Source organism: Eutrema salsugineum, unplaced genomic scaffold, assembly GCF_000478725.1.
Source record: "Eutrema salsugineum unplaced genomic scaffold, Eutsalg1_0 scaffold_6, whole genome shotgun sequence".
NCBI lineage: Eukaryota > Viridiplantae > Streptophyta > Magnoliopsida > Brassicales > Brassicaceae > Eutrema > Eutrema salsugineum.
In genome coordinates, this window is record NW_006256547.1 from 6,480,615 (window position 1) to 6,506,834 (window position 26,220).

General features: G+C 33.9%; 6 protein-coding genes and 2 non-coding genes across 9 annotated transcripts; 5 read left to right on the plus strand and 3 right to left on the minus strand.

Annotated features, from left to right (window-relative positions):
• Positions 1-1,467: 1,467 nt before the first annotated feature.
• LOC18012219 (cytochrome P450 71B21) lies at positions 1,468-3,215 on the plus strand. Its single transcript, XM_006395515.2, has 2 exons — positions 1,468-2,401; positions 2,512-3,215. The coding sequence occupies exons 1-2, from the start codon at positions 1,514-1,516 to the stop codon at positions 3,121-3,123; spliced, it is 1,500 nt and encodes a 499-aa protein (XP_006395577.1). The 5' UTR covers positions 1,468-1,513; the 3' UTR covers positions 3,124-3,215.
• A 3,173-nt stretch (positions 3,216-6,388) lies between these two features.
• On the minus strand, positions 6,389-6,491 carry LOC112083605. Its single transcript, XR_002897741.1, has one exon. It is a non-coding gene; the product is annotated as a U6 spliceosomal RNA (small nuclear RNA).
• A 4,884-nt stretch (positions 6,492-11,375) lies between these two features.
• Positions 11,376-13,038, plus strand: LOC18012220 (cytochrome P450 71B19). The gene is made up of 2 exons (XM_006395516.2): positions 11,376-12,263; positions 12,339-13,038. The coding sequence occupies exons 1-2, from the start codon at positions 11,376-11,378 to the stop codon at positions 12,948-12,950; spliced, it is 1,500 nt and encodes a 499-aa protein (XP_006395578.1). The 3' UTR covers positions 12,951-13,038.
• A 2,018-nt stretch (positions 13,039-15,056) lies between these two features.
• LOC18012221 lies at positions 15,057-17,399 on the plus strand. The gene is made up of 4 exons (XM_006395518.2): positions 15,057-15,467; positions 15,684-15,931; positions 16,033-16,550; positions 16,972-17,399. Exons 1-4 carry the CDS (start codon positions 15,057-15,059, stop codon positions 17,397-17,399), a joined length of 1,605 nt encoding a protein of 534 aa, XP_006395580.1.
• A 333-nt stretch (positions 17,400-17,732) lies between these two features.
• Positions 17,733-20,045, plus strand: LOC18012228. Its single transcript, XM_024151120.1, has 3 exons — positions 17,733-18,146; positions 18,510-19,275; positions 19,354-20,045. Exons 1-3 carry the CDS (start codon positions 17,733-17,735, stop codon positions 19,851-19,853), a joined length of 1,680 nt encoding a protein of 559 aa, XP_024006888.1. The 3' UTR covers positions 19,854-20,045.
• A 131-nt stretch (positions 20,046-20,176) lies between these two features.
• LOC18012357 (cytochrome P450 86B1) lies at positions 20,177-21,838 on the minus strand. Of its 2 annotated transcripts, XM_024151715.1 has the most exons (2): positions 21,065-21,838; positions 20,177-20,983 (listed from the first exon to the last, which is right to left on the minus strand). In XM_024151715.1, exons 1-2 carry the CDS (start codon positions 21,836-21,838, stop codon positions 20,228-20,230), a joined length of 1,530 nt encoding a protein of 509 aa, XP_024007483.1. In that variant the 3' UTR covers positions 20,177-20,227. The 2 variants fall into 2 exon arrangements, with proteins under 2 accessions (XP_024007483.1, XP_006395582.1); XM_006395520.2 differs by having other exon boundaries at positions 20,177-21,838.
• An 837-nt stretch (positions 21,839-22,675) lies between these two features.
• Positions 22,676-22,817, minus strand: LOC112083787. The gene has a single exon (XR_002897915.1). It is a non-coding gene; the product is annotated as a small nucleolar RNA snoR137 (small nucleolar RNA).
• Positions 22,818-23,918: 1,101 nt separating this feature from the next.
• Positions 23,919-26,074, plus strand: LOC18012358 (replication factor A protein 1). The gene is made up of 9 exons (XM_024151109.1): positions 23,919-24,098; positions 24,186-24,459; positions 24,542-24,632; positions 24,718-24,842; positions 24,944-25,025; positions 25,171-25,288; positions 25,372-25,535; positions 25,603-25,714; positions 25,787-26,074. The coding sequence occupies exons 1-9, from the start codon at positions 23,919-23,921 to the stop codon at positions 26,072-26,074; spliced, it is 1,434 nt and encodes a 477-aa protein (XP_024006877.1).
• Positions 26,075-26,220: the final 146 nt, after the last annotated feature.

Genomic DNA, 26,220 nt, shown 5'->3' on the forward strand with positions numbered 1-26,220 from the left:
GTTAGTCGTATATCTTAATGCAAGTAATAATTCTTGATAAAAAAAAGCAATACTAATTCAAAATTTCATAGTTATCTTTTTACCTTTTTATTTTGAACATCTAACTTATCTTTTTATCATATTCAACATTTAACACCTATGCATATCTACCGTGTGCATGAAAATTTTGACAAAGCATTAATATATCTGAATATCTGATCATCAGGATAATGTTGGGGGTTTCAGCAATAACTACAAAAAAATACATACGGCCAGGATAAAAAGAAAGCAATATAGGCTATAATATATTTTATTAGAATTAGTAACAATTGTTGATTAAGGTCTTTTAGTTAAATCTATCTTAGAAAACAAATATAATATAATATATATATCAAGATAGCACATTTCTTTCATTTGTTTATTGACGTTTTTAAAACATAAACACGAATTATTAGTATTTTAAATGTTTTCAATTGCTTGAATCTGAGAATAGCGATAAGGATTTTGAAGGCAGTTTTGTTTTATTGAGTCTACAAATTTGGATTCCTAGCTACAAACAGTAATATTTGAATGATGGAATTCTGATTTTAGACCTAATCACGTGTTTTTACGTCTGTATTTGCCTATAAGGTGATCCTTGGCTACCTTTATACATTTTACAAGAAAATCAGAAAATTGGTAAATTCGGTCGTTTACGGAGTACGAGCGAGCGGTGGACTCATCCGCCTATCGATAAGCACCTTGATGGGCATTCAATCAACTTTGACTTTTTTTTTGTCTAAGAATTTATTATTGAACCTTAACAAAACACCCTACAATTAATCAACTTTAACTTTCTAAGTAAGGAATTATATTAGTTTTTTTAAGGAATATCTCCGTCCCTTAGTTATTTTCTAATGAATTCTTCAATAATGCAATAACTTCAAACTTAGTTTTCTAGATTATTTAATACAGACTGAGGAAAAAAAAAGATTATTTAATACAGAGAACGCTAGCGGTAAATCGAAAAATCAAAACTCGTACGATTCAGTTAGTCTAATAATACAAATAATGTGTAAGAAAAACATATATTAATCGTCAGTGATAAGATGAAATTGATATTTGAGTTTGATCTTGAAAGTTTTTTTTCGAAACTTAAAAGAGTACTGTATCGAAGGTTAAGCCGGTTAAAGTAAAATTGTAATACCTTAATTCAACAGTTAATTTAAGCGATTAAACCGGTTATTTTAAGCAGATTTAAGGTGATTTTGCGGATGCAATCAGATTCTGGAAGATTGAGCCGCCGGACATTGGAAATGTAAATTGACTGTCGTAGACGACATGCGTATTAATGGACCACACAAGTTGTCCAGTTTCCTTTTATTATATTATATATTTACCTCATGAAAAATATATGACTTTGTCAACGTTACCATATCACGTACGGACAATAGCTATATATAGTTCTTCAAACAACTCAATCTTCTTCACTCAAAACACACAAAAAAAAGTAACAACAACAACAGAAAAACAAAAAACCCGGATCAAATCAAGAATGTCGATCTTTCTCAATTTCCTTTTGTTCTTGCCCCTCTTTTTTGTCTTCTTGAAAAAAATCTCACCCTCTAAAGGGAAGCTTCCTCCGGGACCTATAGGTCTTCCGATCATCGGAAACTTGCATCAGCTTGGAAAATCTCTCCACAGATCTTTCCATAAACTCTCTCAGCATTACGGACCCGTGATGTTTCTTCGTTTCGGTGTGGTTCCTGTGGTCGTGGTCTCCACAAGAGAAGCAGCTGAAGAAGTTCTCAAGACTCATGATCTTGAGACCTGTACACGACCTAAGCTAACTGCCTCCAGATTGTTTACTTACAACTACAAAGACATTGGGTTCGCTCAATACGGTGATGATTGGAGAGAGATGAGGAAGCTTGCAATGCTCGAGCTCTTTAGCTCAAAAAAGCTAAAAGCCTTCAGGTATATCAGAGAAGAAGAGAGTGAATTGCTCGTCAAGAAACTCACTAAATCTGGCGAGACACAAACTTTGGTGGATTTGAGAAAAGCTCTTTTCTCTCTTACCGCGAGTATCATTTGTAGACTCGCTTTTGGACAGAACTTTCATGAGTGCGATTTTGTCGATATGGACAAAGTTGAAGAGCTTGTGCTCGAGTCTGAGACCAATCTTGGCTCATTCGCGTTCACTGACTTCTTCCCCGCGGGTCTTGGGTGGGCCATAGACCGGATCTCTGGCCAACATTCGGAGTTGCACAAAGCCTTTGCAAGACTAAGTAATTTCTTTCAACATGTGATCGATGATCATTTAAAGCCTGGACAACCTCAAGATCATTCAGACATCATTGGTGTCATGTTGGATATGATCAATAAACAGAGCAAAGCCGGTTCTTTTAAAGTCACCTATGATCATCTTAGAGGAGTCATGTCGGTGAGTATATCAATCATTTCAAATTGTATTTGTACACATTAATTTGTAACTAACCTTAATTAATTTGTTAAATATAGTAACTAACATTGATTTGTATGTTATAAAATCAGGATGTGTTTTTGGCCGGAGTGAACGCGGGAGCGATCACAATGATATGGGCGATGACAGAGTTAACTAGACATCCAAGAGTAATGAAGAAACTCCAACAAGAGATTCGAGCAACCCTTGGAGATAACAAAGAAAAAATCACGGAACAAGATCTTGAAAAAGTTCACTACTTGAAACTTGTGATCCAAGAAACGTTTAGGTTACACCCACCGGCTCCTCTCTTGCTCCCAAGAGAGACAATGTCCGATGTCAAGATTCAAGGTTACAACATTCCCAAAAACACAATGATCGAGATCAACACTTACGCAATAGGACGTGATCCCGATTTCTGGACAAACCCTAACGAGTTTATCCCTGAGAGATTTATTGATAGCCCTATAGATTACAAAGGTCAGCATTTCGAGTTGTTGCCATTCGGTGGGGGACGTAGGATCTGTCCCGGGATGGCCACGGGGATGACCATCGTGGAGCTCGGCCTCCTTAATGTTCTTTACTTCTTCGATTGGAGTTTACCAGATGGAATGACCATTGAAGACGTTAACATGGAAGAAGCTGGAGCTTTCGTCATTGCCAAGAAAGTTCCACTCGAGCTCGTGCCCGTTCTTCATTATTGAACATGCTCGTCTTATAATTGCATTTGTTTGACTCATTTCTCGTCCCATGAATCTTTTATCTCTTAATTGTTTTGTATATCTATTAAGTCAATTCCTTGATTAATATAATTTGTGATATTGTTATTATTTTTATGAATAAAATAAATTCCATTATATAGATTGTTTAATCATCTCTAACTTGTTGAACTGGATTTCTCACACTTACGCAATACGTTTCTTTCCTTTTCTAGCTAGATGTGATGAGAAGAAAGAAAGTAACATGATTTCTAAACTCTGTGATGCATTAAGTAATTAATTTATATCGATATACAATATTGATGTAGATCGTAAACCTAAGTACACAATCTATTTTCAAAATCAGTTTTAATTAAGTCGAGTAAATCAACTAACTACTCTCCATAATTTATAGATTCTATGATCACCGGCGCTCCCTAGAGTTTCAGTATATGGGACGTTACTCTCCCTAAAGTGCGCGTTGGATTCAGTTGAGTTGTATTCGGCACATTATTTCATGCCCCAAATTTCTAAAATAGTGAGTGAATTTCTTTCTTCTTTTCATGCAAAATTTTAAATTAAGACAGAGTTTTTTTAATTACATTATATTCCAAAAAAACGTTTATAAACAAATTTAATCGAATGTTTTTTTATCTTAAACTAAATGATTATCGTTGAGTTTGTCTTGTGGAGAACCATATTCTCAATCCATCCTCATACCTAATTAGCAAAAAACCAAAAATTAAGGAAGACAGCGTTTTCACAGTCTACTACTTAATTACAAATAACAAATAATAAACCAATTAGTGTAAGCAAACTCTCTCTTTTTTTTGGGGGTACAAATGAATTTGATATGAGAGAAAGACTTTCTGGCGAGAAGGATCATGTGATGCTGCCTTTTCCGCTGCCAAATTTTTAGTATTATGTTTCAATATCTGGTAAGCTTGGAATTATTAGGCAAGAAATCATTTGCCTTATATATTTGAATATTATACACCTGATATAAAAATAATAGTTTCTCTTGAAATGCCACTAAACTTATGCCTTTATTTTTTTTTTTAAGTTGTTGATTTTTTATAAGAATTATTAAATAGAAACCTCCACATATCTTTTGTTTTATAAAAAAACAACACAAATTACTTATATGTATATGTATATATATATATATATACATAGAATAACTATTTGAGTTTTAACGACAGTTTGGTTTTATTAAGTAAACATAACTGGATTTCATAAACACAATACAGTACTCCGTATTATTTGAATGGACGAATGCTAATGTTGGACCTAATTAACCACGTGTTTTTAAGTATATACTTGTTTATAAGATACTAATAAGCTACGTGTTGTTGATGACTAAAAAATGAAAAAGCTACCTTGATGGTTTTTAATTAACTTTAACTTTCTAAGTACTATTTAACTTGAATTGTCCTTTCTTTATTTTCTTAATAAACTATCTAAGTGTACAATAAGTTCAAATTTAGTTCCCTGGATTGTTTAATACAACCCTTTTCTAAAAAGAAAATCAAATTTCATTCCTGTTTTAATCATTGTATTATTAAAAAAATATTAATGTGTAAATAGAAAAGATTAATCGTGAATGATAAGTGACATTGATATATTAGTTGAAACTACTTACATATATCTAATCTTAAGCCGATTTAAAAGTAAACATGCACTACATGAATTCAGTTAAGAGGCCTACTCGTTATTAGCCGGCTTAATGTATATTTGTGGCGGCGATCTAATTCGAGAAGATTTGGCCAACTACATCGGAGATTGAAATAATGTTTTGTAGACGACATGCGTGTTAAGGGACCACAAGTACGTGTAATACGCAGAAATTGTATTTCCTAGAAATCGAATCTCAAATCTAATTTAAAAATCTTTAAATCTTTCATCACTCGGTCAAGAACCTTCTACAAATTTTAGAATATTTATGAAACTTCAATAACACTAGTCTTGTTCCGGCCAAACTTTTGTCCTCGTTCCTGCCAAACTTTCCAGCCAAAAATTATTTTAAAACTATTAGGAAATTGCTGTAAAAAAAAAACTATTAGGAAACTGTTGTGAAGATGTAGATAACAATGCAACCTAGTTATGAAATGCTTTCATTCTAGCTCCAATATACGCTCAGTTCAATGATTTTACAGATCATTCGAAGAGAAGCAGTGATGCTTAGCTAGAAAAAGCATGAAAGCAAACCGGACAACAACCAAATTTGCATTTAGTTGGTAAGTGTAAGATTCTTAAATCTGAAAGGGAAGATGCTTCACGGTGCACATATTACCATACATGGTTGACATAGTTCTCTATGGAAAATTCGCTATACAATCTTTCCTAGAAATCGTTTTTCACTTCCTAAAAAATTCTAAATGAAATAGCAGATATCGTTATTGAAAAAAAAAAAACGAAACGAATTTCAAAGTTTTTCCAAATCGTTTTCTACGCTTTTAATTTTAGGCGCTTTAGTTTAAGTCTTGTTTTATGATTAGTCTCGATTTATTTAGTACTGATTAGGATTTTTTTTTTAAAAATGAGAGCTGTTAGGATTTAACAGATTTTAAGCAGGCGAGGGTACAAAGTTTTGGATATCCGATTCTCCACTCACTCCCCTGTTTGAGAAGACTATCTGCAACAAGATTGTGTCTTTTGGCTACCATGGTAACCACAGATTGAAGAGCCTTCTCCACCGGTGGTTTGAAGTCGGGCCACAACCGCATTAAACTTCCCGAATCCTCCTCATTTTTCGGAATTGTTGCTCTGTAATGGTTGAAACCCCATGTTTTAGTTATCCCACTAAAAGCTATTTTTGTTTCTTTCATTCCATTTCTTGTATATACACTTTTTATTATTACTGAATTTGAAATTTCTACAACAAATTTTTTTTTTTTGGGTGGAGTTTAGATGGAATAAGTATGGTTCGGGAAATTTGTGTAGTTTGAACAGAGTTTATTTTGTAACTCGTCGTAGTATATAATTACGATAGCAAAAGTTTAGATTTTTTTTTTTGTCGTTAGCAAGAGTTTAGATAAAACAAATATAATGTTAGGTTCCGTTTTTAATATAGATAAAGATAATGTCTTTGATCGTATCTTTTTGTTTTAATATAAAATTGTTACGTCTGTAACTTTTCTTCTAGAAGATTGTCGTAAACGTCCAAATTTTAGAGATCTCTTTATAGACAAGAGTCTACGAGTACGAGACTACGACACCCAATCCGATAATGGGCCAATAGATATATATTTTGCTTTTTTTTGTTTATCTCAAAAATTTGGACCATTTCTCGATTTGTGTGTGTCATCCTTGCGCAAAGGCCATGCTAATCTTCTCTGTATCGTTCCAATTTTATCGGATATCCCTGAAGGGACAATAGATATATATTTTGCTTAAGAAACTAAAGTAACTTTCTCTCTATATATTTTTTTTTTAGATTTCAAGGTATTAGAGCATCTCCATCAGAATTTTTAAACTCATTTGGTGGCTCGGTTTCATAGGCAAAAAATATTAAAAAATTAGTTTTGAGTCAATTTTGGTAAGGAGCGCTCCTTATATAAGGAGCACAAGAGACAGTCTCATAAAACGCGTGATAATATATTATTGGCTGTTTATTTATTTTTTCAATTTTATTGAACTATTTTATTTCATTATTTTTGAAACTCATCTTCTTCGTGGCTTTGTCTTCAACCCTTCTCTCTCACTTCTCTGTCTGCTCCGCCATGAATTTCGTCTTCAACCTCTTCCTTCTCTTTTCTCCACCAAATCGTCGCCGCTTGATGAAACGCATGCAGAGCAATTCATAGAATCTTCTCTCGTGGGGGCGCTAACGAACTCGCCGCAACTGTCGTAAGTGGTGTTTCCGATGCCCGAGGCCTGATTCTTCATGCATTCGCCATAGCATGAATTGCGAGCAAGTTGGAAAATCGATTTTGAGGATCGATTTCGAAGCTTTGTTACTGCTTCTTCGTTTCTCACTAATGGAGGAGAAAACTCAAGAATCTCTTAATTATCTCTAACTCTTAAAAAAAATTATTAAATAATTCTTAAGAGATCCAACATGAATTACATTGATGGAGATGCTCTTATTCGCAGATTTTGGATTTCAAGGTATTATTCGCAGAATGTCAAAAATTTCTTAAACATTTGGATGTTTGAATCTGATTTAGCCTAGTTCTTTTGAAAAACTTTTAAAAATCATGAGGTTAATTTCAGCCAGATTAGCTAGTTGACATTCATAAATGTTTTCTAGTGATGATTAAAAAAAAGATATTCCTCTTATTTATTTGTATCATGGTTACTATACCAGATGATTCTACATATATTAAGACTCGTTGTTTCATATACATTTAGTAGTTAAATGTTTTCTTTCTTTTAAATTTGGTTTTGCATTTGCATTTACTAGATATATTTAATTAAAAAACATGAAAATATTGCTCTGTCTGTTTTATAATAAATATATATTTACTTTTGATTTGTATTTTGCATTTTCCTTAGATATTTTGTGGTGTAGCTAACAGTGTTTTGCTCTTTTGTATTTGGAGTTCTCTTATACTTACTTCCCTTAGTTTGCTTTTCATTTCAGGTTGTCTCTACTGCTAAAGATTGAATTAGTGATGGACCGTTTGATCTTTGCATCCACATCGTGTCTTTCTTACCTACGAAAATGGCTGCCCGAAGTTCTGTTTTGTCCAAGAAGTGGCAACATCATTTCCTTCTCACATCAAGTCTCGGTTTCACATATGGTGAAGATACAAGGAAGTGAAAATTCATGACTTTGTGAACAATGTCATCTTTGCTTCTCTTGACATTATAGGACTTTCTCTTCTTGAAAAGTTATCTTTGCAATGTTGATTGACGTTGCGTCCTTAAATGGATTTTTCACACTTTAAGTAATGGTTTATCTGATTTAGAGATAATCGTATACAATTTGAAACATTGGAAGAGATCATCTCAGATGATATTTGATCACCAGATCATCGTTGCTGGATTATTCCTGAAAATTATGATTTTAATCTTCCTAAACTAAATATGTTGTATCTTGATGATGTTGTCTTTGTGATGGTGGGCCTGAATTTATGAAGCTTCTCTGATTGTCTAGTCCTTGAAGATCTTGTCCTTGAAGATCTTGTCCTTGAAGATCTTGTCATGAAGGATATGCAAGAATGGTCTAACACAAATGGTGGTTCCACGCAAGAAAAATAAATGGTTTTTTGACAAATTACAAGTTTTGTGCATTTCTAAAAAATACAGCATAATTGAAAGAAAAAAATATCATGTACGTTGTTTTTCAATAACATGAATGCAACTATCATTAGTAGCTATTTCAACGTGATGCAGAATTGGGAAGAAGCTTGGTCAAATCAATCGCAATTTGAGCTTTCACTAAAAAATTTATGAAACAGATTGATTTTGGATTTAAAAGTATTATTTGCAGAACGTCCAAAATTTCTTATAAATTTGGATGTTTTATTGAATCTGATTTAGCCTAGTTATTTTGGAAAACTTAGAAATTATGGTTAATTTCAGCCAGTTTAGGCTAGTTAACATTCATAAATGTTTCTAGTCGATGGTTAAAAATAGAATATTCCTCTTATTTATTTTATTATTTTATCATGGTTTCCACTGTACCAAATGATTATACATAAAGACTCGTTGTTTCATACACAGTAGTTTTTTGTTTTTAGTTGGGTTTTGCATTTGCTATTTAGTTTAAAAAAACACTAGATTCTAACCCCGTGCATCCGCACGGAGATATTTTTTATTGTTTAACGAATTGTGTAATATAATTTGGGTTTTTGAGTTTAGATATAATTATTTTTATAAATATATTTTTTAATAAGTGAAAATATTGATTTTTGTGTTTAGGTATATTTTTATAGTATTAAAATTAATTATGATTATAAAAATATAATTTTAACCCGTCCGCTAATATTAATTCAAAATAAACTATTATAAAAACATAATTCTAACTTTTTCGTTCATATTACCGTATAATATAAATATTTGTTAAAAGTTTGAGATGTATTAACAGTATTATTTAGCATTATAGTTTTCTAAAATTTAATCAACGAATGGAGTGTACAACTGGTTTTTCAAACCACATTATAGTATATGCAATAATTTTTAATTTTTTTATGTTTTGATTTTGTATGAAAAATATATTTTTGATATACATGTATAATTCAAAATTAGTGATTTTAGTTACCAAAATATTTTTAACCCGGTTTTTTATATATATTTTTAGTTCTATGAATTTTAAAAAATATATTTTTAATATTTAAATTATACATTTGAATTTTACCTATTATTTTATTATTAATATGTAAATTAATCATAATCGTAAATATATTATATAAGCAACATAAATATCATATCATTTAAATCATTATAAATATTTTATATTTTAAATATGACTATTATTTTTTATATGTAAATTATGTTTTATATTTTTGATAAAAATGTTTAATATTATAGAAATTATTTAAATTAGAATCTTTAAATCAAATCTAAATTAATATCTGATTTATTATTTTTAATGAAATCAAATCAAATCTAAATTACCTAAGGAATTCTAAAAATATTTAAATTAATAACTAATTTTCGAAATTAAATATAAATAATTATTAAAATTATTTTTAAACACTTAAAAAAAATTAGAAGTGTTTAGAAGCAAGTACTAAATGTGCTTCTGTTTTAATATAATAGATTTTCGAAATTAAATATAAATAATTATTAAAATTATTTTTGAACACTTAAAAAAATTAGGAATATTTGGAAGCAAGTACTAAATGTGTTTCTGTTTTAATATAATAGATGAAAATATTACTCTTGTCTGTTTTATAATAAATATATAAAACATATTAGAAAGCTCAAAAACCAAGGTTACTATTAGGTTACATTAGATATTTAATACAAAATTTACATTAGAAACTTAAAAGAACATGAAATTTGATACGATATTATTTTTAAACGATATCTAATTTTTATTTCAACAAACAATCTATTCTATTAAAACAGAAGCACATTTAGTGCTTGCATCCAAACACTCCCAAAGTTTTTTTAATAATATTTTATTTTATTTTTATATTTAATTTCGGAAAATTAATTATTAATTTAGATATTTTTAGATTTCCTAAAATCTAGGTCATTTTTAATTTAAATTTCAAATTATTAGAAATTTAATTAAATTTAGTTACAAAAATTTGCATTCAATTTAATTTAAATTCAAAAATTTTAAAAAAATTATAATTAAATTTTATTACGAAAATTTAGATAATAATTTTAATACTTTAGAATTTATTAAATACAGGAAAGATTTAATTTAAAATTTTAAATTTAAATAATATTTTTATAAAAATGCATAGTAAATAAATATTTTATCGTATTTTATCATAAACAATCGGTCTAAAATATCAAATATTTGAGATTTATAAATATTTATATTATACAATAATATGATCGAGCTGATTAGAGTTATATATTTAAGGTTCATGAGTTAATTTATTAAAATATGTAAGATATTAAGATAATTTGAGATAATTAAACTAACATATTAGCCCGTATATATATATACACATTTTTTTAATAGTACAAATAGTAAATAAATATCTTATTATATTTTTCATAATCAATTGGTCCAAATATTCCATATTAGTAAATATTTATAAGGTTATACAATTATAATTATAGTCTATACGGGTTAATTTGTCAAAACATGTAAGATATTAAAATTGATTTAAGACAACTAAACGGATGGATTAACAAATTCATAGATATATATATTGTTTATGTATAAATCTAAATTCACATAATAAGAAAGTTTATAATTAATATTAGATCAATGTATACTTAATTAATGTATACTCTTATTCTACTAATATACAAATTTTACTGTTTAAAATTAAAATATGATAACAATTTTTTAATTATAAAAAATAAATAACAAAAATAAATTATATCTAAACAAAAAAAGATAAATGCAACTTATATTAGAAATAAAAAAATAAAACATTCCCGTGCGAAAATCTAGTATCTAATCTAAAACTGATGAAGTAAGTTTTCTTTAATTATAGAATAATATAACATGATAAATAAAGATAATCAAGATTTTGAAACATGGCAATTTGCTAGTGGTCGTAGCCATTTGGCTCCACGTAATAATTGTAATACTCGATATGGACAAGAAGTTTGCCGTGTCCAACTTTTTCAGTGAACAAAGAACAGAGCATTTTCATTTTCGCTTTCTCGAAGAAAAAATGGCGATCTCTTTTCTCTGCCTTTGCCTCATTACCCTCGTTTCATTAATCTTTCTCTTCAAAAAGATTAAGAACTCTAAACGGAATTTTCCTCCAAGCCCTCCCAAGTTTCCGGTCATCGGAAACTTACACCAGATCGGAGAATTGCCTCACAGGTCACTTCAACGTCTCGCGGAAAGATATGGACCCGTGATGCTTCTTCACTTTGGTTTTGTTCCTGTGGTTATAGTCTCATCAAGAGAAGCAGCTGAAGAAGTTCTTAAAACTCATGACCTAGACTGTTGCAGCAGGCCTAACCTTGTCGGGACAAAGCTACTCTCGCGTGGTTTCAAAGATATCGGTTTTACGCCATACGGTGAAGAGTGGAAGGAGCGGCGCAAGTTCGCGGTGCGTGAGCTTTTCTGCCTGAAAAAGGTTCAGTCTTTTAGGCACATCAGAGAGGAAGAATGTAACTTTCTGGTAAAGAAACTATCGGAGGATCCATCTCCGGTTGATTTGAGCAAATCCCTTTTCTGGTTAACCGCAAGTATCTTGTTTAGAGTTGCTCTAGGACAGAGTTTCCACGAGAGCAAGTTTCTTGATAAAGAAGATATCGAAGAGCTCGTGTTCGAAGCCGAGACTGCCCTAGCTAGTTTCACTTGCTCTGATTTCTTCCCTGTTGCCGGACTTGGATGGCTCGTTGACTGGTTTTCCGGACAGCACAAGAGGCTCAACGATGTTTTCTTCAAGCTTGATGCTCTGTTTCAACATGTGATCGATGATCATTTGAGTCCTGGAAGATCAAAAGATCACGAAGATATCATTGATTCAATGTTGGACGTGATTCATAAGCAAGGCAACGATGATTCCTTACATCTCTCAATAGATCACATCAAAGGATTTCTCTCGGTAAATCAAGACTTGTCTAAACACGTTTTTGCATTCTATCATTGAATCTATTTATCTTTATCGGTTTGTTGGTAGAATATATTTCTTGCAGGGATAGATACAGGGGCCATCACCATGATATGGGCAATGACAGAGCTCGCAAGAAACCCTAAAATGATGAAGAAAGTTCAAGGCGAGATCCGAGACTGCCTTGGCAACAATAAGGAGAGAATCACCGAAGAAGACATCGATAAAGTTCCTTGCTTGAAGATGGTAATCAAAGAAACATTCAGATTACACCCTGCAGCTCCTCTTATACTCCCAAGGGAAACAATGGCTCACATCAAAGTTCAAGGCTATGATATTCCTCCCAAGAGACGAATCTTGGTCAACGTTGGGGCTATAGGGAGAGATCCAAAACTCTGGACAGACCCGGAAGAGTTTAACCCGGAGAGGTTTTTAGGCAGCCCTGTGGATTATAGAGGACATCATTTTGAGCTCTTACCATTTGGTTCTGGTCGAAGGATATGTCCAGGGATGCCGATGGGGATCGCTACTGTTGAGTTGGGGCTCTTGAACTTACTTTACTTCTTTGATTGGAGGATTCCTGATGGGATGACACATAAAGATATCGATATGGAAGAAGCTGGTACTCTTACAATTGTCAAAAAAACACCTCTCAAGCTTGTTCCAGTTCGAGTTCACTGATCAGAACAAATTACAAACTTTAAATATGTTTGAATAAAAACATTATGCAAGTCCCGTAAGCATAAATGTATGAAAACTTTTCTTTTTATTTTTTCTATCAACCTTAAGTTGCACTAAAGAAGGGTTTCTTGGTTTTGAATAAATTTTATATTCAATTCAAATATTATTTTTCTGTTTGCGTATGCATTTTGTTGATATGGAAACACTTGAAGAGCTTTGTACTTGAGTGGATCTCAGCTGGAGCATAGACAGGGATGCAAAGCATTGACCATATATACATGTGGAACAAAAACTAGCAAAGAGGGTGTACTACTATACAAACGATACGAATCATCAAAGCGGTTAATTGATCTTCTTCTTGCCGAAAAAGATTAACGAAGCCAAGATGGTGAGAAAAAGACAGAGCAAAGAGATTGCCATTCTTGGTATGGACACAATGAAATTGAATATTGCTCTGTTTTGGTATTTAAATAGTTTAAAGCGGCAAGAAGAAAACAAAATTTAAATGGATTCAAGTGGCCTTTTTATTCTCTTTCAAACTCAATTTCTAAAATAATTCTATGGAGAATGAAGGGTTCATGTACTATGTCCGATGAACTCGAGCAACACAATCTTTTTATATTCTAAAGTGATTCAATTCTATCTTTTTAGACTTTCTCAATTGTTGTCTTAGCCATTAATTTGTAATCGGAAAGAAGAGACAAAGATGGATCTATGGCTGCCAACAAACACAGGAAATATCGGAATTTCAAATAAAAATGATTTGTCCACAAAGTAGCATGGACAAGTTAAAAGTTCATTTAGACCAAAGGTATTAGTATATAGCAGACAAAAAATCTGTTATCGTAGTTTGTAGAGTGTTTAAGTGTTAATCTCATGTAGATATCAAGTTTGAGTTGTTGACCAAAATTAGATATCAAGTTTCAGTAATCAAATTTTTGGCATCAAACTGTTTTTTTTTTTTATTACTCCAACCAGAGGTGGTGTGGCAGGCCAAACCGGTGTTCAAATTTTGTGGAACCTATCAAGGTTCTTGATGTTGTGGACAAAATCAGTTGACCAATAAAAGACAATGCATGTGTTCAGTTTGTGGTGTTCAAACGGTGGACAAGTTTACGTTATGTCACTAACCAAAATATGTGCACAAATCCTTTGTCTATATTTTTTAGAAACACCTAATTTAAGATTTGATTATGCAGGAAATCTTTATTTTTCAAATTTAGGATTTCTTTTAAAGAGTAAGACGCTGCAAAAAATAAAATTAGTATGTTGTGTGGCTCTTGGCATATTTCCGATGACAAATCTAGTTTATGTGTAAATCTAGTTAAGGTTTTTGAATTTTGTGGAATTGTTCAAGTGATTAAGACAAACCATGTGTTCAGTTTAGGTGGACAACTTTAATTTATGTTGTAAACTAAATTAAAATCTTGATAGTTTGTTTTCTTAGGGGAACTAATTTTGAGAGTTAGTTTACTAGGCAGTATTAAACTACATTAAAATAAGAATGAGATCCTATATTTTTCTAATTTTTTATTTTTTATAAAAATTTTAAAATAAAATTTATTTATTTTTATAAATATCAAAAAGAAAAAAAACGAAATAAATACACAGGAGAAAATTAAAAATAAGTTTAGAGAAAAACTAATATATTCTGATATATATACATACATATATATATATATAGAAAAAAATTTGACAGATTATTTAGTGTTTCCAATTCAATACTCAAAGTAACATCAAATCTGATATATTTTACAAACCATATGTATATCATTATTTGAGAAATCCTGTTTTACCCTTATAAACTTATATATTGAGTTTTTTGTTCTTATATGTGTTTTATGTACTGATTTTATACTTTTTACGAAAAGAAAAAAACAAAAAAAAATGCATGCATATATACAGTCAATAGTCCCTACCGAATATTGCATCGTATGATTTAGCATAGGAGAAACGAAAAATATACTAAAAGGAATTCCTGTCGTGATACAATTGAATTTTACATCTACATCCTTCCCTCTATATATGTTCAATGTCTCTTCCATATGATTCACCAACACCACAACAAAACAAAAGTTAACGGAAAAATTTCAAAACAAATTTAACATGAAGAAAATTAAAGTGCTAAAACGCATGTTTTGCTTCATCTTCTTCTTATTGTTCTCCTTCATCACAAAAAATATGGCCTATCCTCTGTCTACAAAATCTCGTTGGATCATCGACGAAAAAGGACAAAGAGTGAAGCTGGCGTGTGCGAATTGGCCAGCGCATTTGCAACCTGTGGTGGCGGAGGGGCTGAGCAAGCAACCGGTTGATGCCGTTGCCAAGATGATAGTGGCAATGGGTTTCAATTGTGTTAGGTTAACTTGGCCACTTGATTTGGCTACAAATGAGACATTAGCTACTAATGTCACTGTGAGACAATCTTTTCAAAGTCTTGGTCTTAATGCTGACATGTCTGGTTTCCAAACAAATAACCCATCCATGATTGATCTTCCACTCATTGAAGCTTACAAGGTATTATAATATCTAATTTCTTGGATGTTTTCTGACAAAATAAAATAATTAACAAATCTAATAATTTATGCTTTAGTACATTATAAAAACTAAATTTGTATATACAAACAAATGAATGTAAGTTTGTATTAACAACTATCAGTTTGGTAAAAAATCTAATTGAATTTAGACCAACAAAATTTCCTTTGAAAATCAAACCTTTTTTTGTTTTTGAAGAGGTTGGTGGCTACGTTGGGAAACCACAATGTGATGGTGATATTAGACAACCACTCAACCAAGCCAGGATGGTGCTGCGGCAACGATGACGGCAACGGTTTCTTTGGCGACACTTTCTTTGACCCTGCCACGTGGATCGCTGGTTTGACCAAGATGGCCACAATCTTCAAAGATGTCTCCAATGTCGTTGGTATGAGCCTCAGAAACGAACTTAGAGGACCTAAACAAAACGTCGACGACTGGTTCAAGTATGTATAATTAGTATTTGTATAACTTACTCGTAACTTGACTTTCTTATATATGTTGGTTTAATTTGAATTTGCTGCATTCATAATATATGCACGTATAGATACATGCAACAAGGAGCAGAGGCAGTTCATGGAGCAAACCCTAACGTACTTGTGATCATTTCTGGCCTCAGCTTCGATACCGACCTCTCTTTCGTCCGATCACGACCTGTAACCCTAACTTTCTCCGGAAAACTCGTCTTTGAGCTCCATCGATACGCTTTCACAAACACAGAAATATGGAGCTCCAAAAACCCTAACGACGCATGCGGAGAGGTTCAGAAAATCATCGACGACGGAGGCGGTTTCAACCTCCGTGACTTTCCGGTGTTTCTTAGTGAGTTTGGAATAGATTTGAGAGGCGGAAACGTTAACGATAATCGATATATCGGATGTATATTAGGTTGGGCGGCGGAAAATGACGTAGACTGGTCGATTTGGGCACTTACGGGAAGTTATTATATCAGAGAGGGTGTGGCTGGAATGGTTGAGTATTACGGTATGTTGGATTCTGATGGGATTAGTATTCGAAGCATCGGTTTCTTGCTAAGATTATCTCTGATTCAAACCCTGCTTCAAGGTATTTATCTTCATGTTTTTGATGATCAAAATAACTTTTTACCAATTCCAAAATTTTTGAGATTTTATGGGAGATATGTAGCATTAATCTTTTTGTAAATTACAACAACATAATTATCTAGGAGATATCTTAAAATGATAATTAAAAGTTTATAATATAAGTTTATTAAAATTAGCTATTATTGATATTTTAAAAAATTTAGATTAAAGTTTAGTCTTTATATATTAAAATATTGGATACGAAGCTATATTTCATGAAATACAAGATTTCTTAACTTTAATAATTTTTATTTATTTAGGTGTAAATATGTTAGCTGCAATATTTGTTTATGTCATCCCTTCGTTTATATGTATATACATTTTTCTTCATGTAGACATAATTAATTAACATCTCACAATTCTTTGCTAATTTGGTTTACCAGGACCAGTCCCTCAACCAAAAGTCTACAATCTTGTTTTCCACCCGTTAACCGGACTTTGCATGGTACAAACTTCATCAGATCCAAATAAGGTCACTCTCGGTACATGTAATACATCTCCACAGTGGAGCTACACTCTTGACAACACCTTGAAAATTAAAGACAAGTCTCTATGCTTGGAGAACACTGGACCGAATCAGCGGGTTAAGCTCAGTGAGACGAGTTGCTGGAGCCCTAATTTGTCCAAATGGCAAACCATCTCAGGCTCTATTAATATGCTCTTAGCTTCGAAGTCATCCGATAACTCGCTTTGTCTTGATGTCGATGGACACAAAAACATCGTGGCTACGAACTGCAAGTGTGTGAAGGGCGAAGACAGCTCTTGTGATCCGACAAGCCAGTGGTTTAAGATCGTTAAAGTCAGCAGATAAATGCTTAAAGATCTTTAATTAAAGTTAGACAGTAAGTAAAGAAATGAGGTTTTCTTTCTAAAAAAAAAGAGATATATGTATGAGATTAATAATTAATTTAGTCATGAAAAGCTTTTTAGTAAAAGAAGAATCATAGTCTTCAAAAAGACCTATAAAGATAACATTTAAAAAAAAAAGAATGAGACATAATCAAAAATATAAATTAATTACATGACCATTCCACTTATTACAAAATTCACAAAATAAATTGGACATTTTACACGCTGTTTCGAACTATACATATATACGTGTTGGCGGTAAAAGAAAGAGGTTAGATGAAGCAGAGAAACACAAATGGAAAGATTCTTCTTCGTCTCTGTCTTTCTTCTTCTTCTTCTTCTTCTTTTCGTCCAAACCAACATCTCCTTCGCTTTCCCTCTCTCCACCGATTCACGGTGGATCGTCGACGATGGCATTAAAGGGCGGCGCGTGAAGCTCACGTGCGTCAACTGGCCGTCGCATCTAGAAACTGCGGTTGCGGAAGGGTTGAGCAAACAGCCTATAGATTCGATCGCCGAGAAGATCGTTTTAATGGGTTTCAATTGCGTTAGATTGACTTGGCCTCTCTACTTAGCCACCGATGAATCTTTCTCTGGGATTATGACCGTGAGACAATCCCTTCGCAAGTTTGGTCTTTTTGAAGCTGTCTCTGGTTTTCAAGCTAATAATCCCTCTATTCTTGATCTTCCCCTAATCAAAGCTTTCCAGGTAAACAAAAAATCAATTTTGCTTATATGGGCTCTTGATTTTTTCCGGAAAGTTTTGACCTTTTGTCTTCTTGACCCCAAAATAGTCCAAAATTTAGAAAAAGTTTCTTTTTTTTTGTTCCTGGGACTCTTATCTTCTTGCAGGAGAAATCGACCATTAGTTTTAGTTTGTGGTCTATCTCTGAAGTTTAAGTTTGAGTTTTACCATTTACAGGAGAAATCGAGCATTAATTTTAGTCTACTCTTCAACAATTTTCCTGGAAATTTCTGAGTGTTGTTGATTTAGCTTGTTAAGAAAGAATCATGATAATCAATTAGGTGTTTCAAAATTAAGAAAGATAAGAGTTTTTTTGTTCTGAAACAGGAAGTGGTTACTTGTCTTGGAAATCATAGATTAATGGTGGTCTTAGACAATCACATAAGCCAACCTGGTTGGTGTTGCAGTGACAATGATGGAAACGGGTTCTTCGGCGATAGACATTTAAACCCTAATCTTTGGATCAAAGGGCTAATGAAATTGGCATCAATGTTTGCTAACGTCTCATCAAATGTGGTTGGTATGAGTCTGAGGAATGAGCTTAGAGGTCCTAAACAGAACATCAAAGATTGGTACAAGTATATGAGAAAAGGCGCTGAAGCAGTTCATTCAGTGAATCCGGACATTCTTGTCATCGTCTCCGGTTTAAATTACGATACTGACTTATCGTTTCTCCGAGACAGACCGTTTGAAGTTAGCTTCAGGAGGAAACTGGTGTTTGAGATCCATTGGTATGGGTTTTGGAGTTCTTGGGAGGGAGATAACTTGAACAAGATTTGCGGGAGAGAAACTGAAAACATAATGAAAATGTCCGGATTCTTGCTCGAGAAAGGGATTCCGTTGTTTGTGAGCGAGTTTGGGATTGATCAAAGAGGGAATAATGTTAATGACAATAGGTTTCTAAGCTGCTTTATGGCTTTAGCTGCAGATCTTGATCTAGATTGGGCGCTATGGACTCTTGCAGGAAGCTATTATGTAAGAGAGAAAACCATTGGATCAGATGAATCTTTTGGAGTTTTGGATTTGAATTGGTCAAGCATAAGGAATTCAATCATTTTGCAGATGATTTCTGCAATTCAGTCTCCTTTTCGAGGTACATTGATGTTCTTACACATTTGTATTTTGACATTTTCCACACGAGTTAAAAAACAAACAACTTTGCAATATTCAGGACCAGGTCTAATGGAAACTCAGCCAAAGAAGATAATTTTCCATCCTTCGAGTGGACTTTGCATAGTGAGAAAATCACTGTTTCAACTAAAGCTTGGTTCTTGCAATAGATCAGAAAGCTTTAAACTTTCTTCTCATCGAGTTTTGTCACTAACAGAAGAACAAATCTTCTGCTTAAAAGCTTACGAGATAGGAGATCCTGTGAAGCTGCGTCTGTTTTTCTCAGAATCTTACTGTTCAAAATGGAAATTTTTGTCTGAATCAAAGATGCAGCTCTCGTCGTTTACAAAGAATGGAGAATCTGTTTGTTTGGATGTTGATTCGGATAGTAACAACATTGTCACAAAAAGCTGCAAATGTTTAGAAGGAAATGCTAGTTGCAATCCCAAAAGCCAATGGTTTAAGCTTGTTACTAGCACGAGAAGCCGATGTAAAACGAAACCTTTTCTTCGAATCAGTCCTTACTCAAAGACATTTCTTCATAAACCTTTATCAGTCTGATAAGGTATTCAAGAAAAAAGTTCTAGTAGCTTTCACTAGGATGTCTACTATTGGACCGAATCGGTTTGTTTTCTCTTGGGTTTGGTTATTGAATCGATTAAACCGGATTGGACACATCTAGCTCTCACAGACTCACAGTGCTGAAGTGTGTATAGGATCATACTTATAAGTTTTTCCCAATTTATGGTACCTTTTGAGTGCAATTCTTGTTTTGTATATATTTGATCTGCATTACACACACTGTAAATTTTACTAACAAAGATTATTTAAGTGCCTAATCTATTTAAGACAGAACAAAGGGTGAAGATCTTACATTAGCCATATATAAATGAATAATATTTCAGTTACAATTTAACTGTTTTTTTCATCTTTACTTATGAATCTTGCTTCTTCTTCTCCATAGATCTCGGCATGATCCGGACCTTAAGACCATGTTTCATGTACAAAGTCGTTGTAACACGTGGAATAACCACATGATCTTGATCAACCTTAATTGAGTAATTCAACAAGATGGAAGCAACCACCATTTTCATCTGCAGGTAAGCAAATGTTTTCCCTAAACAAAGCCTCGGACCGCCATTGAACACGACGTATTTAAACTGATCATCACTCACATATTGACCTCCTTGTATCCATCTCTCTGGTTTAAACATTTCACAGTCTTTTCCCCAAATCGATTCCATCCTTCCCATTGAATAGATCGAGAAGTAAACCCTTGAACCTTTTCTCAAGAAAGTTCCATCTGGAAACACGTCTTCTTCTGTCGCTTGTTTCATCTCCATTGGAATCGGTGGATAGAGTCTAAGACATTCCGACAATGCCGCTTGTAGATAAACCATATCGTTAAGTTCCTTGACTGTGAAGACACAACTCTTTGTATCCTCGGATTCAAGATTGTTCTCTCTTTGTCTCAAGATCTCTCTGATTTCTCCGAGGATCTTGTTTTCAACCTCCGGATGTTTTGTCATCAGCCAGAAGAACCATGTAAGCGCAACGGAACTCGTGTCACGTCCCGCCAAGATGAAACTTGTGCAGAACTGTCTGAAAAACTTGACTGTGAATCGATCATTTTCATTGCCTCTTTTGTGACTTTCGATAAGGATTAGCCTCGAGAGGACATCGGATTTGTTCTTCTCTAATGATCCTTCTTCTTTAAGCATCGTGATTCTGTCCACAACCATCTTGTCTATAAACTCATGAACCGTCTCAACAGCTTTCCTCAGCCCTTTCTCATACCCTAGATCCAAAAACCTCATAGGTTTCCACAAAAACGGTGGAATCATGAACCGAAACAGAGTGGACTCTGTTGCTTCTTCAAAAGCTTTAGCGAATGGAACTTCGGGAAGATCATCATCCAAAGTTCCAGGATCATCACCGAGACCAGCGATACAGATATTATCAAACGTTAACCGCAGAAGAATCTCTTGAAGATCAAAAGCTTCTTGTGATGTCGAGAAATTCTCCATCACTTTCAAGAGCTTCCTCTGTATCAAATCTCTCGTGGTCTGAAAAGAATGCTCGACGAATCGAGTCGAATGCATTTCGGTTATGATAATCCGTCTCTGCTCTTTCCAAGATTCACCATCAGTGTTAAAGATTCCTTCTTCCAACAAATCGCTGAATCTCTCTTTGTAAAAGTCACCTTTTGGGAAGTTCTTGAAGTTGGTTTTGAGCATGTACTCGACGTTTGCAGGAACGCTGGTCATGGCTCCATAAGATCCACTAAACCAGATTGCTTGGTAAGGAAACGTTCCTTGGCTTCTCGTTAGACACCTTGTGATCCATCCGTACACATCGTGGATGTGAAAGAAGAACTCGGGAGTGATCCCAAACACCGGCCATTGTATTGGTCCGCCTTTGTTGGTTAGCTTAGCACGCAAGCAACAGAAAAGAAAAAGACTTAATAAAGCAATTGATACATCTTGAAGACAGAGATGAGCAGAGATGCGATCTATCAATGGCATTACGGAGTTTTCATTAGACATTTCTGTGTAGTTTCTTTCAGTGGATCTTTTTTCTAGTAGAAACAAACATGAGAATTGGTTTCCAAGGTTTTTAGTTTATGTTTCGTAAAGATATGTAAACCAAAGATTCAAAGAGAGAATTCATCATGCGTTTGGTGCTCGTTATGCTAAAGGAAGATTTCGGGGATTGGTCTGTTTCAAGAACAAGACGTTTCCTTGTTGTTTACGTCAAGTAATGTATGTGGTTCAAAAATGCATATTGTGTTTGTTATTAGGCATTATCCCAAGTTACGTAAAAAATTCGAAGAATGAACGCTAGAAAATGCAAAATCTGCATATCATATCTCAACTCTCTTTTAGATTTTAGTTTTCTTCATTTCATTAACAATTCCGGTTTAAAAGGTTCGGTTTGCACTTAAAAATCGAACGTCGTTCGGCCTTCATACATATTCCGCAAGTGTTCTAGTACAACTCAAAATTGGGCCACTGAGTGTATCGAATGCCCTTACTAATTAGTGTCTGTTTAATCTGTTAAATCTAATATGTTTATGGTAACATTTAGGTTAAGATTATCGAGGATGTTCAAAAAAAAAAAGGTTTAGATTATCGATCTATTATGTTGGAGCTCATTATCTTGTGGCTGCTACGTATTATATAGTTTATTAGAAGCCAAAAATTAATTTGGTTGTTCTAATGGTGTTCTAATATTATAGCAAAAGACCTCCTAAACAGAAACAAAAACAAAAAAAGAATCGTATCATGACAGAACCAAAAAATCAAAACCATGATTTACTTTAACTTTGGGAGACATAAATACTTTAACTTTGGGACACATAAATATTTTTAACTTTGGGACATATATATACCAGAAGACAGGTAACACTGTGAAAATAGAGATAAAATCACAGAGCTGTTAAATTCTGGCCAGTTTGATCTTTGCTCCGGAAACTTGAACATCCCTCACTTTAATATCTAAGAGAGTTCACCATTATGAAGCAATTCCATTCTAATTGTCAATTTCAAGAAATTCAATTCAGATCCAAGATAAATTTTATAAATTAAAAAAAGGGGACAAAATTTAAATCAAATATCTCAAACACGATTAATCGATGGCTAAAAATTAGCCATCGGAACGAGGTATGCTCATTCGAACGAGTCCGAATTCGCAACCTATCGATCGGATTGAAGATTTTGGATATACGCTTCCGGTGACACGCCCTTCAGGGTACTTAATTCCCTAGACGAAGAGCGCAACGCCTTTCGAAAGCGATCTCAACGACATTTACAAAGACAATCAAACCAAAACAAAAAAAAAAATGAATTGAAAAGCTATGAAGATGAAGATAGAATGTCGACGCCTATTAAGATCGACTGTGATTTGAAGAGTTAGGGTTTAGAGGGCATTGCTCTTATAGAGAGACGGAATCATCGAGAGACCGAATTAGGGGAATTATATTAATGGATCTTTATTATTTTAGGCCCATATTGTATAACACTAAAATTTGGGCCGCTTTTTAGTAGTTTTTTTTTTTGGACAAAGGAACAAGTGAATTACAGAAGAGAGAAAAAAAAAAAAAAAGGAAATTTTTCATTTTGTCTTAATTATTTTTCTAGTGTTCAGTGAAATTTCATTACATCGATAGTTTAAATTTTTCCTAAATTTTAAGTTTCACTTGGAAATAAATTTTTATGTGTTATGGATTTTACGTGGATTTTATGTCCACATCAGCACTCTTTTTCTTATTAAAAACGTGAACAGAGCCTATTAAAAACAAAACTCTTAAAAACGTGAACAAAGTCTTTCTTTCTTGACCGCCTCCATCGTTTTCTTCAACCTAAACGTAAGCTCGTCAGGGAATGCTTATCGACTGTTGTTCAACGAATTCAAAGGTAATTAATTTTCAAAATAACTTCTTCCCCCACTATCTTCTAATATGATGTTAATCTTCAATTCCAAAACTCTTCGCCTTCCAATCATCCACCTCCTTCGTAGCCGTAACAGTAATCTCTCAGACTGTATATATAAATTAGCCCCTCTTCCCCACCTTAACCACAACTACACTGCTTCATCCTGTAAAAGAAACCCAATTCAAACTCCAAAATGGCTTCAATTGATTTTGTTGCAATCCCAGCTGCCGCTAACTATGTCACATTCGATGATTTACGCTTAGGTCGCTCTTCTCAGGAAATTGTTGGCCGCCTTCTCCGTTTCTGGGATGCGAAGAATATCAAAAAAGATGGGGAGTTCATGGGCATCGTCCTCCTCCTGTTGGATGAGAAGGTCGTATATGTCAAACATTATTAACTCATTCATGCATCTAATATTAAATTTTATATCACTGCTAATCATTTGTAATTATTTCTTCAGAACTCAGTCATACATGGATTCATACCAGCTGTCCGTGCAAGCCAATACCGTCAGCAGTTACGAGAAGGCCTCATCGTCAAACTCACCGACTTCGAAGTGGGCCGATGCACAAACCTTTACAAAATCACAGACCACCCTTTTGTGATCCGTTTTCTACATGGGACCACAATTTCCGACGTCTCAGATGTTGGGCGGTCAATTGCAAAAGAAAAATTCATGCTACGGAAGCTAGACCACCTCCAAGCTTTGGCAAACACCAATCTTGAACTTCCTGGTAAGGCCTACTACAAAATAATTTACAACATGTTACCAATCTCAAAATCACACATGTAAACACACATATTGTGCCCGTACAGATGTTGTTGGCCACATCCGTTTTGTTCAAGGCTCCAACCTAAGAGACGCTTCTTCCACGCAACGTCTGGTCGTCCGGTTCCAAATTGATTCGTAAAACATCTAACCACTTTTGAAATTATACATTTGATGTAAAGGAAATAGATCTGCAAACTGACATTTATAACCTTCGATGCAGATCTGTTACTGTATCTCTTTCACTCTGGGATGACGCCGCTGCAACCTTTCGTGCACACCTTTCCTCTGAAAACAAGTTGTCCTCTGTCATGCTGGTCACTACGGTCAACCCGAAGCTCTTTGGAGGTAACCATTCAACCAAGCTAATACACTGAGATAGCTTTGTGGCTTGAAAATTTACTATCTCAACTTTTCTTTTACAATATTGATATGCTCTATATTAGCAGGAAACCTGTTCCTTAACTCCACTCCAGCAACAAAGTTTTACTTTGACCCAAAAATAGAAGCAATTCAAGAGTTTACCAAAAGGTTTGTCATTTCAAAGCTTATTGGAATGTGTACTCACATCTTTAAACAAAGAAATGCCACACAGACACTTGTCGCACTTAACAAATCAGCCATTTTAACACACATATACATTCTAATTAAAAAACCCCATCTTCATTACATATAGTTTGTCCATTGAGGCAGCAACTCCTTTCGGTCAAGCAGAAACATCAGAGGGTGTCCAGAAAAAGGAAAGACTCTCCATCAAAGAACTACATGACTACCTTTCACAAAGCAAAGACCAGGTAACTTCCTAAACTTTTACCTCACACAATATTATTTGTCCCATTAAACATGAATAAAATACATACACCAAACCTTCTATCAGATCCAAGAGGCAGAATTCCTCTGCAAAGCAACAATTGTGGGTGTACTTCAAAGGAATGGGTGGTCGTATGTGTCATGTGCTGGGTGTAGCAGGAAGCTGGAAAAGTCTGGCCATGCCTTACGTTGCAACAAATGCGTTTCACCGGATGTAACAGGAGTAGTAAGGTAGAGAATATACAATCCCAACAACTGAAATGCACAGAATAACAGCTATAACCATTAAGTTCTGTAGGTACCGGGTGGAACTAGCTGTCCACGATGGTGTTGACGGAGCTACATTTGTGGTTTTTGACACAGAAATGACAAAGCTAACATCCAAACCTGCTGCCACTCTCCTCCTTGAGGTATTTTTAATCTCTTACAAAAAAAAAACAATGATAACAAAGAGAAGATTACTTAACATCGAAAAAATGCAGGGTGAAGGTGATGAACACAATGAGTTACCAAGCTGTTTAAAGAGCCTCGCTGGGAAAGAATTTATTTTTCAGATCAAAGTTACTCCGTTCAACTTCACACCAAAACATAGAACTTTCACCGTCTCAACAATGACCCCTGAATCCACACCTCAAGACTTTCCACAAGTCAACCCACCAATGCCACCGCCACCACCCCAGCAACCAGATACCACTAACATGAAGGAAGAGTGGGCAACAAATCATAATGGCAATGAAGGTGAAAACAAACGGAAACGTGCCCCTGAGTAGTTCCTACGATGGGCTTAGTGTCTAACCGTCTTCCCAGAAATAATCAGCGTCTCCGTTCTCTTGCTTTAAATTTCATGCACTTAGTTTCTTATCGTTTTCAGTCCATTTCTTTTTTATTAACACTGAGTCTCTTCGGGAGACCAGAC